Source organism: Seriola lalandi, unplaced genomic scaffold (genome assembly GCF_002814215.2).
Source record: "Seriola lalandi dorsalis isolate HSWRI2012SDOR001 ecotype SW California unplaced genomic scaffold, Sedor1 jcf7180002054979, whole genome shotgun sequence".
In the NCBI taxonomy this organism is placed as follows: domain Eukaryota; kingdom Metazoa; phylum Chordata; class Actinopteri; order Carangiformes; family Carangidae; genus Seriola; species Seriola lalandi.
Genome location: NW_019525529.1, coordinates 289,237 through 302,417, shown reverse-complemented (window position 1 = coordinate 302,417; position 13,181 = coordinate 289,237). Strand labels below are relative to the sequence as shown.

The window sequence follows — 13,181 nt, the reverse complement described above, 5'->3', positions numbered from 1 at the left end:
TTTCAATGTTAACCATGTCTAAATCCACCACAGCTGAATCTATCATCTTTATTGTAGAAATACCTGGTGGAATAACAAACCTGATGAGTGTGGTGCTGGGGGGTCTGACTGTTTTCCTCACTATAGTCGTCATTGTTCTGGCTGTTAAAATCAGGAAACTTCAGAAAGGTACAGCTGATATATAATTTGTTGTCAATTGTTTCAACATGATGCAAACCTCCAAATTAAAGTATAAGATAATATATAACTCATCAGACTTTTGTCTTTTGCCACGTAGCTGTGAATGAAGAACCACAGACAGAAAGAAACAAGGTAAAACAGTTTTTACTCTTATAAACCAGGGTTTCTGTCAGATACGTTGTTGAGTCCAGTTACACTGACAGGACAAGTAAAACCTTTATGGATAATTTGAGCGATGCCACGAACCACTGTGTGGGCTTGTTACACCCGATTGCCACGTGACAGTGACTGTTCTTGTTCTAACAAAATTATTGCCTTTCATCAACCCAAGACTGGTGGGTCAACGAGGCATTTTAAGCAGATCTAACCAGATGTCTCTGGTGAACTTTTCAATCATTTTATCTAGATTTCCATACGAGCCGCCAAAACATCACTGATGCTTTGGCCTCACAACTGAGGCCCAGTGAGATTATTATGCACTGCCTGAAAACCTGTAAACTATAGGTTATGGTTTCAGAGTTGAATTTAAACAGACGACTGTTGTGTTAATGATTTTTGTCACATAGTCCTGCAAGTGTGAACAAACAGCAAGTGCAGGCAAGCAGGAAGTCATTGTAGTCCTCTTTAACCTCATTTAATATTAGCGTTGTTAATTCCTATAAGATCTAACATTGGTTTAGGTCATTAAGATGAGTTTTATCATTTTGAACTGTGTAATAGTTCCATTAAAAGTCTTAAATCAGATTTTAGCTATACTATGACTAGGACTTTTAATGTTCTAAATGATTCCGTTTTAGTTCAACCCACAAATCTATAGGGATCCATTTTAGCCAAAACTGTGTCCACATGCAAACTGTCGACTGAACATTTGACAACACATTTGTCTGTCTGTTCAACTTTGAACTAAATCTTTTGTCATCATGTTACACTCTCTGTCGTTTGACTCTGTTGTTGTACGTGTCGTCCAGAGATTTTGGCACAAATAGAACCCCATACAAATCCACCAGTTTCAATGACTTCTAGCAAAAATGAAAGTTTCACTGTGTGTAATACATTACGTGACTCTCAATATTTTTACAGAATCTGGGCTCAGGTGACCTGAACTACGCAGCTCTAAGTTTCCAGACCAAACCAAAAAGAAACCGCAGGCCTGCATCAGAGAGAGAGCTGGAGCCCAATGTTGTGTACGCTGCCACCAGATAGACTCAGGGAACCACTGGAACAGCAGCTCAGAGAGGAGCTCAGGCTTTATCATATTCATCTACTGATATGGTTTTGTGCGTGTGTGTAGTGGGTGGAAGGACTCAATGCCAAAAAATAAACGTTTCTTTCAGTTTCATGGTCAAAGTCTGTGTCGTTCTTCAGTTTCCTGTTGTCTGAGAGGAACAAAATCATACTTGATGTGTGACAGAGGAGGAGTCAGAAAAGACTCTGATGACTGTCAAACTGACTTATAGAGAGAATGAAATGGGCTGTGGGGGGAGGAGGGAGTGAGATACACATCATTTGGTTCACAGGAAGATATAGTACAGTGTGGTCTGGAAGACTTCAGCCATGATCACAAACACCAGAGGACTTGCTCTTCTTACAGAAAAGGAAACTGCTGTTTATCAGTCTCATCTGACTTTGTTAAATCACTCCACTCCTCATCACATCACTCAAACTGAACCACTTTACATTCACACACTGCATCAGTAAACTGAAATCAGTAACAGGTGTTCTCATAATCGAGATCAGAAAGGGTAACAACAACAAAAACCATTTAAAAAGAAGTAGATGGATACAGAAATTTGTTGATTGGTTTGACCAGGACAGATCTGACCATCAACAGAAAAAAACTCCACTCCACTCCATCTTTAGAATGAACTCATACAATGCATCCATAGAAAGCAGCGTCAGTCAGTGAAAATATGATGCTAGAGGCCCTTGGTTTGTTTTCTTGTCATATTTCATGTCATCATACCAGACTCTTATGGATGTCAGGGGTCAACGGTAACTGGACCCAAACACAGACAGGATAAATCAGTAAATGCAAAGAAGGAGTTTTAGTGAACACAAAAGTCCAGAAACTTACAGGATGCTGAAGAAAAAACTGAAGTAGATGCAGGAACACAAAACTTAGAAAATCTAAACCAAGGTCATCTAAACGACAGATAAAGCTCAGGAACAATCACAAGGAAACATTAGAGGAAACTCAACAGGAGGAAAGCAGAAGAACTGACAAAGAAAACTCGGAGCAAAGAAACTAAAAACCAAGAAGCAACTTCCAGGGCTGAAAAATGAAGTGACAAAAACTGCAGTTCCCTTAATGGCCACTTGAGGCTGGCTCCGAAGGCAAGTCAATCTCCCTAGACTCCCATTTTAAAATGCCCAACTTTATAGCAGAAATTAACATGTTTACACCCTGGTACAAAAAACAGTTTGGTCTCTGTAGCTAATTTCTTCCTTCATGACAACTGCACAGGAGGGATTTTTTACGTAATTCACGTGTTTACATGTAATTAAGGGTTAAAGTTATGCAGAATAGAGGGTGTGGTCACTTTGAGTGACAGGTGGGTGAGTGTAGGTTTGCCACAAACTGTCATGCACAGAAGTATCAGCTTCACAGGCCCCACCTCTTTGTTCATTTTCAGACTAGTTGGGAGTGAGGGGCGGAGTCAGACACTGCCAAGATGGTGACAGCTCAGCAGCTCACTCTGAACTTCAAAACCGCTCTTCAGAAACCTGTGGGTGACATCACAGAGATTATGTTCATCTTTCTGTACAGTCTATGCTAAATACACACAAAAGGAGCAGGTAACAAGACACAGGCAATCACAATAGCTGGACACTGGAAAAAAACAGGGAGTAAACCAAGTGGTAAGTACACACAAGGTAAGCATTTCAAAATAAAACAGGGTATAAATCAAAGTCGATAATACTTCAGGATTCAATGAGCAGTTGATCCTTATGGTTCTGCAGATCCTTGTGGAAACTTTTGTCTCTGCATTTGTTTCTGCCAAATATCTGATATGGTACCTTAAGATAGTAACTCCTACCAACAAACTTTCCAGTGAGGTCATTTTTCAAAAGTTTATGTTATTGGACCTTTGCTGGAGCTAAGAGAGAGTGTTTATGCAAAGGCATTGCATTATATTGGTTGGTGAGTGTGACGAGCAAGAAGAAAAACTAAAGACACTCCGCCCATCTAAACCTCTTTATATGAGCTCAGTGGTTCAAACAATCTTTGTAGTGACACGATTACACGCAACAATGAGGAGCTTCACCGTGGCAACAGCATCATTTCTCTGCTGCGTCAGTAAGTACTTGAACTGTTTGAACTAATGTAACTGATGTAACCAGTATACCACCAGAGTTTAAACTTGCATATTAGGGCTGAGTTAATTGTTTCTGTCTCCTCATTACAGTAACTGTTACATTATACACTCAGAGGTAAATCTCTTGTTGTGTCTGCTGTTTGTTTCAGGCTGGATCTCTGTCTCAGTGTCTCAGTCTCAGACTGTGGAGGTCCAGTCTGGTGAAAACGTCACACTGCTGTGCTCCAACATTTCCAGAAGTCCAACTCAGATGGAGTGGTTCAGACTGGTCAACAGAACCAAAGCCAGCTGTATCTCCTCTATGTACAAGCCTGAAAATGAAGCTTCATTCTGTGTCGGATTTCAAAATAGATTTGAAATGAGCTCCAACATCTCCACTGTCTTTCTCAAAATCAAGAGAGTGGATGTATCTGACTCTGGACTGTATTTCTGTGGATTTTACAAAGACACACACACAGTCATCACAGACACAATACATTTAAATGTTCAAGGTAAGATTGTATTTAAGTCTGACCTCTTTCAGTGATGTTATTGTCTCATCATATTTAATGTACACTGTATCTCAAATTTATTTACAACACAAAGACAAACTAAAAACAAATACATGTCAAACATTTGAATCTAGTTTTTTCACAGGTAATAATAAATCTGATTATGAAGAGGATTGTAACTCTGAAGGTACGGTTCCTTTCTCTCTGTTACCATGGGGTGTATCATTTCAATGTTAACCATGTCTAAATCCACCAGAGCTGAATCTATCATCTTTATTGTAGAAATACCTGGTGGAATGACAAACCTGATGAGTGTGGTGCTGGGGGGTCTGACTGTTTTCCTCACTATAGTCGTCATTGTTCTGGCTGTTAAAATCAGGAAACTTCCGAAAGGTACTCGACATGTAATTTGCTGTGAATTGTTTCAACATGATGGAAACCTCCAAATTAAAGTATACGATCAATAATAATGAACTCATCAGACTTTTGTCTTTTGCCACGTAGCTGTGAATGAAGAACCACAGACAGAAAGAAACAAGGTAAAACAGTTTTTACTCATATAAACCAGGGTTTCTGTCAGATACGTTGTTGAGTCCAGTTACACTGACAGGACAAGTAAAACCTTTATGGATTATTTGAGCGATGCCACGAACCACTGTGTGGGCTTGTTACACCCGATTGTCATGTGACAGTGACTGTTCTTGTTCTAACAGCATTATTGCCTTTCATCAACCCAAGACTGGTGGGTCAACGAGGCATTTTAAGCAGATCTAACCAGATGTTTCTGGTGAACTTTTCAATCATTTTATCTAGGTTTCCATACAAGCCGCCAAAACATCACTGATGCTTTGGCCTGGCAACCAGTAAGATTGCTATGCACTGCCTGAAAACCTGTAAACTATAGGTTATGGTCTCAAAGTTGAATTTAAACAGACGACTGGTGTGTTAATGATTTTTTTCACATAGTCCTGCAAGTGGGAACAAAGAGCAAGTGCAGGCAAGCAGGAAGTCATTGTAGTCCTCTTTAACCTCAAATGATATTAGCCTTGTTAATTCCTATAAGATCTAACATTGGTTTAGGTCATTAAGATGAGTTTTATCATTTTGATTTGATTTGATTAATACATTACGTGACTCTCAATATTTTTACAGAATCTGGGCTCAGGTGACCTGAACTACGCAGCTCTAAGTTTCCAGACCAAACCAAAAAGAAACCGCAGGCCTGCATCAGAGAGAGAGCTGGAGCCCAATGTTGTGTACGCTGCCACCAGATAGACTCAGGGAACCACTGGAACAGCAGCTCAGAGAGGAGCTCAGGCTTTATCATATTCATCTACTGTTATGGTTTTGTGCGTGTGTGTAGTGGGTGGAAGGACTCAATGCCAAAAAATAAACGTTTTCTTTTTGTTTCTCTGTCAAAGTCTGTGTCGTTCTTCAGTTTCCTGCCTCTTGTCTGAGAGGAAAAAAAGCATGCTTGATGTGCAATGAGGAGGAATCAGAAAATATAAGAAGAAGCAGTGAGAACTAACCTTAGGACAAAATAAACTCTCCTTTGGCATTGTAAATAATTAGCTTTTAATTACCTTAAATAAAGGTTAAACAAAGACAAAGAAACAGGAAGACTTCAGCCATGACCGAAAAACACCAGAGGACTTGCTCTTCTCACAGAAAAGGAAACTGCTGTTTATCAGTCTCATCTGACTTTATTACATCACTTCACTCCTCATCACTTCTCACAAACTGAACCACTTTACATTCACATACTGCATAAGTTAACTGAAATCAGTAACAGGTGTTCTCATAATCCAGATCAGAAAGGGTAAAATAAAATATTGAGTTAGACACAGTGGAACCAGTTAGAGAACAATTTCCCAATTTCATTTTAACTATTCATTTAGCACAAAGCATCAGTACTCATTACTGGGAGTCTAACAAAATGCAGTGACTGGAGAGGAAGAAACCATGTGCCTCCGTTTCTGTTGTTAATGTTTCGCTACATGAAACGGGTTCATAACTGCAAGATCCTACAACTGCTTTTCATGGAACTGGAAAAACAACTGAAAGCATTTGAAAAGAAGTGGAGATTGATACTGAAATTTGGGAAAGCTGTTGCTGTTGGTGGGTTTGACCAGGACAGATCTGACCATCAACAGAAAAAAACTCCACTCCATCTTTAGAATGAACCCATACAATACATCCATAGAAAGCAGCGTCAGTCAGTGAAAATATGATGCTAGAGGCCCTTGGTTTGTTTTCTTGCCATATTACATGCCATCATACCAGACTCTTATGGATGTCAGGGGTCAACGGTAACTGGACCCAAACACAGACAGGATAAATCAGTAAATGCAAAGAAAGAGTTTTAATAAACACAAAAGTCCAGAAACTTACAGGATGCTGAAGAAAAAACTGAAGTAGATGCAGGAACACAAAACTTAGAAAATCTAAACCAAGGTCATCTGAACGACAGATAAAGCTCAGGAATAATAATAAGGAATCTTTAGAGGAAACTCAACAGGAGGAAAGCAGAAGAACTGACAAAGAAAACTGGGAGCAAAGAAACTAAAAACCAAGAAGCAACTTCCAGGGCTGAAAAATGAAGTGACAAAAACTGCAGTTCCCTTAATGGCCACTTGAGGCTTGCTCTGAAAGCAACTCAATCTCCATAGACTCCCATGTTAAAATGCCCAACTTTACAGCAGAAATGAATATATTTATACCCTGTTACAAAAAACAGTTTTGGTCTCTGTAGCTAATTTCTTCCTTCATGACAACTGCACAGGAGGGATTTTTTTACGTAATTCACGTGTTTACATTTTATTGAGACTGAAAGTTATGCAGAAGTGAGGGCGTAGTCACTTTGAGTGACAGGTGGGTGAGTGTATATTTGCCACAAACTGTCATCCACCTAAGTCTCGTCTTCACAGGCCCCACCTCTTTGTTCATTTTCAGACTAGTTGGGAGTGAGGGGCGGAGTCAGACACTGCCAAGATGGTGACAGCTCAGCAGCTCACTCTGAACTTCAAAACCGCTCTTCAGAAACCTGTGGGTGACATCACAGAGATTATGTTCGTCTTTCTGTACAGTCTATGCTAAATACACACAAAAGGAGCAGGTAACAAGACACAGGCAATCACAATAGCTGGACACTGGAAAAACACAGGGAGTAAACCAAGTGGTAAGTACACACAAGGTAAGTATTTCAAAATAAAACAGGGTATAAATCAAAGTCGATAATACTTCAGGATTCAATGAGCAGTTGATCCTTATGGTTCTGCAGTTCCTTGTGGAAACTTTTGTCTCTGCATTTGTTTCTGCCAAATATCTGATATGGTACCTTAAGATAGTAACTCCTACCAACAAACTTTCTAGTGAGGTCATTTTTCAAATTTTATGTTATTGGACCTTTGCTGGAGCTAAGAGAGAGTGTTTATGCAAAGCCATTGCATTATATTGGCTGGTGAGTGTGACGAGCAAGAAGAAAAACTAAAGACACTCCGCCCCTCTAAACCTCTTTATATGAGCTCAGTGGTTCAAACAATCTTTGTAGTGACACGATTACACGCAACAATGAGGAGCTTCACCGTGGCAACAGCATCATTTCTCTGCTGCGTCAGTAAGTACTTGAACTGTTTGAACTAATGTAACTGATGTAACTATTATACCACCAAACTTGCATATTAGAGCTGAGTTAATTGTTTCTGTCTCCTTATTACCGTAACTGTTACATTATACACTCAGAGGTAAATCTCTTGTTGTGTTTGCTGTTTGTTTCAGGCTGGATCTCTGTCTCAGTGTCTCAGTCTCAGACTGTGGAGGTCCAGTCTGGTGAAGACGTCATACTGCTGATCTCTAACATTTCCAGTCATGGTACTCTGACAGAGTGGTTCAGACTGTTCAACAGAACCACGGTCAGCTGTATCGCCTCTATGTACAGGTCTGATCATGAAGCTTCATTCTGTGATGGATTTCAAAATAGATTTGAAATGAGCTCCAACCTCACCAACGTCTTTCTGAAGATCAAGAGAGTGGATGTTTCTGACTCTGGACTGTATTTCTGTGGATTTTACATAGGGAAACACACAGTCATCACCGATACAATACATTTAAATGTTCAAGGTAAGATTGTATTTAAGTCTAAACTCTTTCAGAGATTTTATTGTCTCATCATATTTACAGTACACTGTCTCAAATTTATTTACAACACAAAGACAAACTAAAAACAAATACATGTCAAACAATTGAATCTATTTTTTTCACAGGTAATAATGAATCTGATTATGAAGAGGATTGTAACTCTGAAGGTAAGGTTCCTTTCTCTCTGTTACCATGGGGTGTATCATTTCAATGTTAACCATGTCTAAATCCACCAGAGCTGAATCTATCATCTTTATTGTAGAAATACCTGGTGGAATGACAAACCTGATGAGTGTGGTGCTGGGGGGTCTGACTGTTTTCCTCACTATAGTCGTCATTGTTCTGGCTGTTAAAATCAGGAAACTTCAGAAAGGTACCGCTGATATATAATTTGTTGTTAATTGTTTCAACATGATGGAAACCTCCAAATTAAAGTATACGATCCATAATAATTAACTCATCAGACTTTTGTCTTTTGCCACGTAGCTGTGAATGAAGAACCACAGACAGAAAGAAACAAGGTAAAACAGTTTTTACTCATATAAACCAGGGTTTCTGTCAGATACGTTGTTGAGTCCAGTTACACTGACAGGACCAGTAAAACCTTTATGGATTATTTGAGCGATGCCACGAACCACTGTGTGGGCTTGTTACACCCGATTGTCATGTGACAGTGACTGTTCTTGTTCTAACAGCATTATTGCCTTTCATCAACCCAAGACTGGTGGGTCAACGAGGCATTTTAAGCAGATCTAACCAGATGTCTCTGGTGAACTTTTCAATCATTTTATCTAGATTTCCATACGAGCCGCCAAAACATCACTGATGCTTTGGCCTCACAACTGAGGCCCAGTGAGATTATTATGCACTGCCTGAAAACCTGTAAACTATAGGTTATGTTTTCAGAGGTGAATTTAAACAGACGACTGGTGTGTTAATGATTTTTGTCACATAGTCCTGCAAGTGTGAACAAAGAGCAAGTGCAGGCAAGCAGGAAGTCATTGTAGTCCTCTTTAACCTCAATTAATATTAGCCTTGTTAATTCCTATAAGATCTAACATTGGTTTAGGTCATTAAGATGAGTTTTATCATTTTGATTTGATTTGATTAATACATTACGTGACTCTCAATATTTTTTTACAGAATCTGGGCTCAGGTGACCTGAACTACGCAGCTCTAAGTTTCCAGACCAAACCAAAGAGAAACCGCAGGCCTGCATCAGAGAGAGAGCTGGAGCCCAATGTTGTGTACGCTGCCACCAGATAGACTCAGGGAACCACTGGAACAGCAGCTCAGAGAGGAGCTCAGGCTTTATCATATTCATCTACTGATATGGTTTTGTGCGTGTGTGTAGTGGGTGGAAGGACTCAATGCCAAAAAATAAACATTTCTTTCTGTTTCACTGTCAAAGTCTGTGTCATTCTTCAGTTTTCTGCCTGTTGCCTCTTGAGAGGAAAAAAAGATCATGCTTGATGTGTGATGGAGGAGGAGTCAGAAAGGACACTGATGACTGTCAAACTTACTTATAGGGAGAATGAAATGGTCTGTTGGGGGAGGAGTGAGTGAGATACACATCACTTGTTTGACAGGAAGAAATAGCACAGTGTGGTCTGAGGTCAGCTAAGCTGAGAGTCACGAGGGCCTCTAAAGGCAAAGCTCTGAAGGAAAGTATCAAAGGAAGCTGTGAAAACAAACCTGTTGTTTCGGACAAACCTTCACACACTACATCAACGTCTGCTTTCAATATTGAATAAAGACGTCTGATGTAACAGCCTCATTTCTGCCACAGGACACAGCTCTCCATTTTGAATATATTCTAAACTATCAGGTCTGATGGTGAGAGGTGTTCATGAAATACTCTTACAGTCTACAGAGTCTACAGCCATGCTCGTGACTCTGTGACAGTGATGGTTTGAGCTTAGTGCTAACATTGTGGGTCATAAAAATTTAAACTTAAACTCATGTTGGTGCTGCAGGAAAAAGATTCCTCCTCTGGGGACCATGAATGTTTGTGAAAAACTAATAGTCGTGAGTCTCTCCGATGTTTCCTCCTCTAAATATCTTGATACTCTCTGCTCTTTCACCTGTCCACCTGGAGCCAGCAGGTGGTGGGCGGGGCACAAGACCTGATCTAGAATTTCTCAACAAGGAAGTAAATGTATATGAGCTTACAACCCCAGTTTTCTTTTTTTTTCACTTTTCATGTGGGGAAATTCATGTTAAACAAAACAGCATTTTTACATGGTTTAAAACATGCCTGGAAAACTTTGGAGATTGATACAGAAAAGTGACTAAATCTGTTGGTTGGTGTAGTATCAACCAGAAAGCTCCATGAAGCTGTTGGATGTTTTAAAACAACAGTATCAAGGATGTAGAGTGAATGAATTGCCAGCGTAATAATCTCTATATTATATGACAGCTGGTGCTTGGTTGACTGAACACCTTTAGAGTGAACCTAATGCATCCATAGAAAGCAGCATCAGTGATGATAATATGATGCTAAAGGGCCCTGGGTTTGTTTTCTTCTCATATTCCATAAGTCATACCAGACTCTTATTATTAGATGAGGATACTTGTATAAAACTGTAGGAGTCACTGAGCAGTTGATTCTTATGATTCTGCAGATACGATAAGACGATGACTCTCCTAGCAACAAACTGTTACGTTTTTGGCAGAAAGGAAGTTGGACCCCAGAGCAGACACAGAACACAAAATACACCAGCAGTAACTGTGCAAAGGAGTTTATTGGGGAGAGGGCTCCGAGGGCTCCGGGGAATCCAGGTGTCTGGTGAGAACATGAAGCACGGTTAATGGAGGACACTGGAGACCTGAAGCAGGTGAGGAAACACACTCCGGAACACGAGGGACAGGTGGAGACCAGGGAGGTGGACGGTGCGGTGCGGCCACATTGGAGTGTGGCAGGTTCAGGAGCCCACGAATCTGGAAGTCCTGAGGAGTCACAGGAAACACAATGAGTCAGTTTGGACAAAAACACCAGGAGCTCACTGAATGAAAAGATGACTCTGTAGTCACTTAAACTAGTCGGAGCAGCCGAGAGAGCTGCTACCACCGTGAGGAGCTGAACAATCTGGCGACGAATGGATGGATGACCGGGGTAGATGTACTGCAGGTGATGAGTGATAGATTGCAGGTGTGGTGGTGAGCTGCTGTCACCTGATGGCAAGGGAAGCACACAGTCACCTGATGGCAAGGGAAGCACACAGAGGAGACAAACAGGAGGGGAGACAAACAGGAGGGGAGACAAACAGGACGAGGGGACTGTGACACAAACTTTCCAGTTAGGTCCTTTTTCAAAGTTTACATTATTTGCTGGAGCTACAATAGAGTGTATATACGAGACATTGCGTTATATTGGCTGGTGAGTGTGACGAGCGAGATGAAAAACAAAAGACACTCCGCCCATCTAAACCTCTTTATATGAGCTCAGTGGTTCAAACGATCTTTGTACTGTGACCCGATCAAACGCAACAATGAGGAGCTTCACCGTGGCAACAGCTTCATTTCTCTGCTGCATCAGTAAGTACTTTATGATGAACTCATTAAATTTCAGCAAAAACTGATGTTTGCCAGTAAACCACCACAATCTGAATTTGTTACTTAGAGCTGAATGAATTGTTGCTGTTGCTTTATTAAAGTAACTGTTACATTATACACTCAGAGGTAAATCTCTTGTTGTGTCTGCTGTTTGTTTCAGGCTGGATCTCTGTCTCAGTGTCTCAGTCTCAGACTGTGGAGGTCCAGTCTGGTGAAGACGTCACACTGCTGTGCTCCAACATTTCCAGAAGTCCAACTCAGACAGACTGGTTCAGACTGGTCAACAGAACCAAAGCCAGCTGTATCTCCTCTATGTACGAGTCTGAAAATGAAGCTTCATTCTGTGATGGATTTCAAAATAGATTTGAAATGAGCTCCAACATCTCTACTGTCTTTCTGATGATCAAGAGAGTGGATGTATCTGACTCTGGACTGTATTTCTGTGGATTTTACAAAGGCAAACATACAGTCATCACTGGTACAATACATTTAAATGTTCACGGTAAGACTGTATTTAAGTCAGACATGTCATTGTCTGATTGTATTTACACTATATCTCAAATTTATTATCACAGTAAAGTGAAAACAGCACAAAGACAAACTAAAAACAAATACATGTCAAACAATTGAATCTAGTTTTTCCACAGGTAATAATGAATCTGATTATGAAGAGGATTGTAACTCTGAAGGTAAGGTTCCTTTCTCTCTGTTACCATGGGGTGTATCATTTCAATGTTAACCATGTCTAAATCCACCAGAGCTGAATCTATCATCTTTATTGTAGAAATACCTGGTGGAATGACAAACCTGATGAGTGTGGTGCTGGGGGGTCTGACTGTTTTCCTCACTATAGTCGTCATTGTTCTGGCTGTTAAACTTCGGACAGGTAAAAATAATATATCATTTGTTACACATCTTGTTGTATGTTTTGTGAAGTTGTGACAATCACGTCCACGGCATTGTAACTAGTCAGCGATAATAAACTAATCAGACTTTTTGTATTTTGTCATTTAGCAGCAAATGAAGAACCGCGTCCTGGAAGAAACAAGGTGAAGAATCTTTTAATAAAATAACCCTCACTAAAATATGATGAACCATAATCATGTGTGTTTTGTTTCAGCATGTTTAACTGCTGAGACAAATCGACTAAAACACTATTTGCTAAGATGTCCTGAAAAAATATTTTTTCTTCTAGGAAGCATGGGCCTTACTGATTCTGTGCTGGTTTCTGAAAAACAGTACATGACCCTAAATACCCTGTTTTACAGAATCTGGGCTCTGAAGACCTGAAATCTGCAGCAGCTCTGAGGCTCCTTTCAAAGACAATGAGAAACAGGAGACCTGCATCTGAGAGAGAAGTGGAAACTCATGTTGTCTATGATGCCACCAGATAGACTCAGGAAGCAACTGGAACTCAGTGGCGTGTGGTGAAACCACCATCTCAATGCGTAATTCAGCTGTTTACTACATGCATGAAAGAAACCTTTCCTGTCTCATGATT

At 40.2% G+C, this 13,181-nt stretch overlaps 3 protein-coding genes across 3 annotated transcripts; all 3 read left to right on the top strand.

Annotated features, from left to right (window-relative positions):
* The first annotated feature begins 3,432 nt into the window (after positions 1 to 3,432).
* On the top strand, positions 3,433 to 5,364 carry LOC111647016 (uncharacterized). Its single transcript, XM_087171216.1, has 6 exons — positions 3,433 to 3,478; positions 3,647 to 3,988; positions 4,134 to 4,163; positions 4,247 to 4,381; positions 4,493 to 4,527; positions 5,141 to 5,364. Exons 1-6 carry the CDS (start codon positions 3,433 to 3,435, stop codon positions 5,261 to 5,263), a joined length of 711 nt encoding a protein of 236 aa, XP_087027342.1. The 3' UTR covers positions 5,264 to 5,364.
* Positions 5,365 to 7,474: 2,110 nt separating this feature from the next.
* Positions 7,475 to 9,535, top strand: LOC111647014 (uncharacterized). Its single transcript, XM_023396622.2, has 6 exons — positions 7,475 to 7,604; positions 7,766 to 8,107; positions 8,251 to 8,292; positions 8,388 to 8,498; positions 8,612 to 8,646; positions 9,269 to 9,535. Exons 1-6 carry the CDS (start codon positions 7,508 to 7,510, stop codon positions 9,389 to 9,391), a joined length of 750 nt encoding a protein of 249 aa, XP_023252390.2. The 5' UTR covers positions 7,475 to 7,507; the 3' UTR covers positions 9,392 to 9,535.
* A 2,048-nt stretch (positions 9,536 to 11,583) lies between these two features.
* Positions 11,584 to 13,175, top strand: LOC111646966 (uncharacterized). Its single transcript, XM_087171195.1, has 5 exons — positions 11,584 to 11,662; positions 11,841 to 12,221; positions 12,441 to 12,566; positions 12,695 to 12,729; positions 12,949 to 13,175. The coding sequence occupies exons 1-5, from the start codon at positions 11,617 to 11,619 to the stop codon at positions 13,072 to 13,074; spliced, it is 714 nt and encodes a 237-aa protein (XP_087027321.1). The 5' UTR covers positions 11,584 to 11,616; the 3' UTR covers positions 13,075 to 13,175.
* The last annotated feature ends 6 nt before the right edge of the window (positions 13,176 to 13,181 follow it).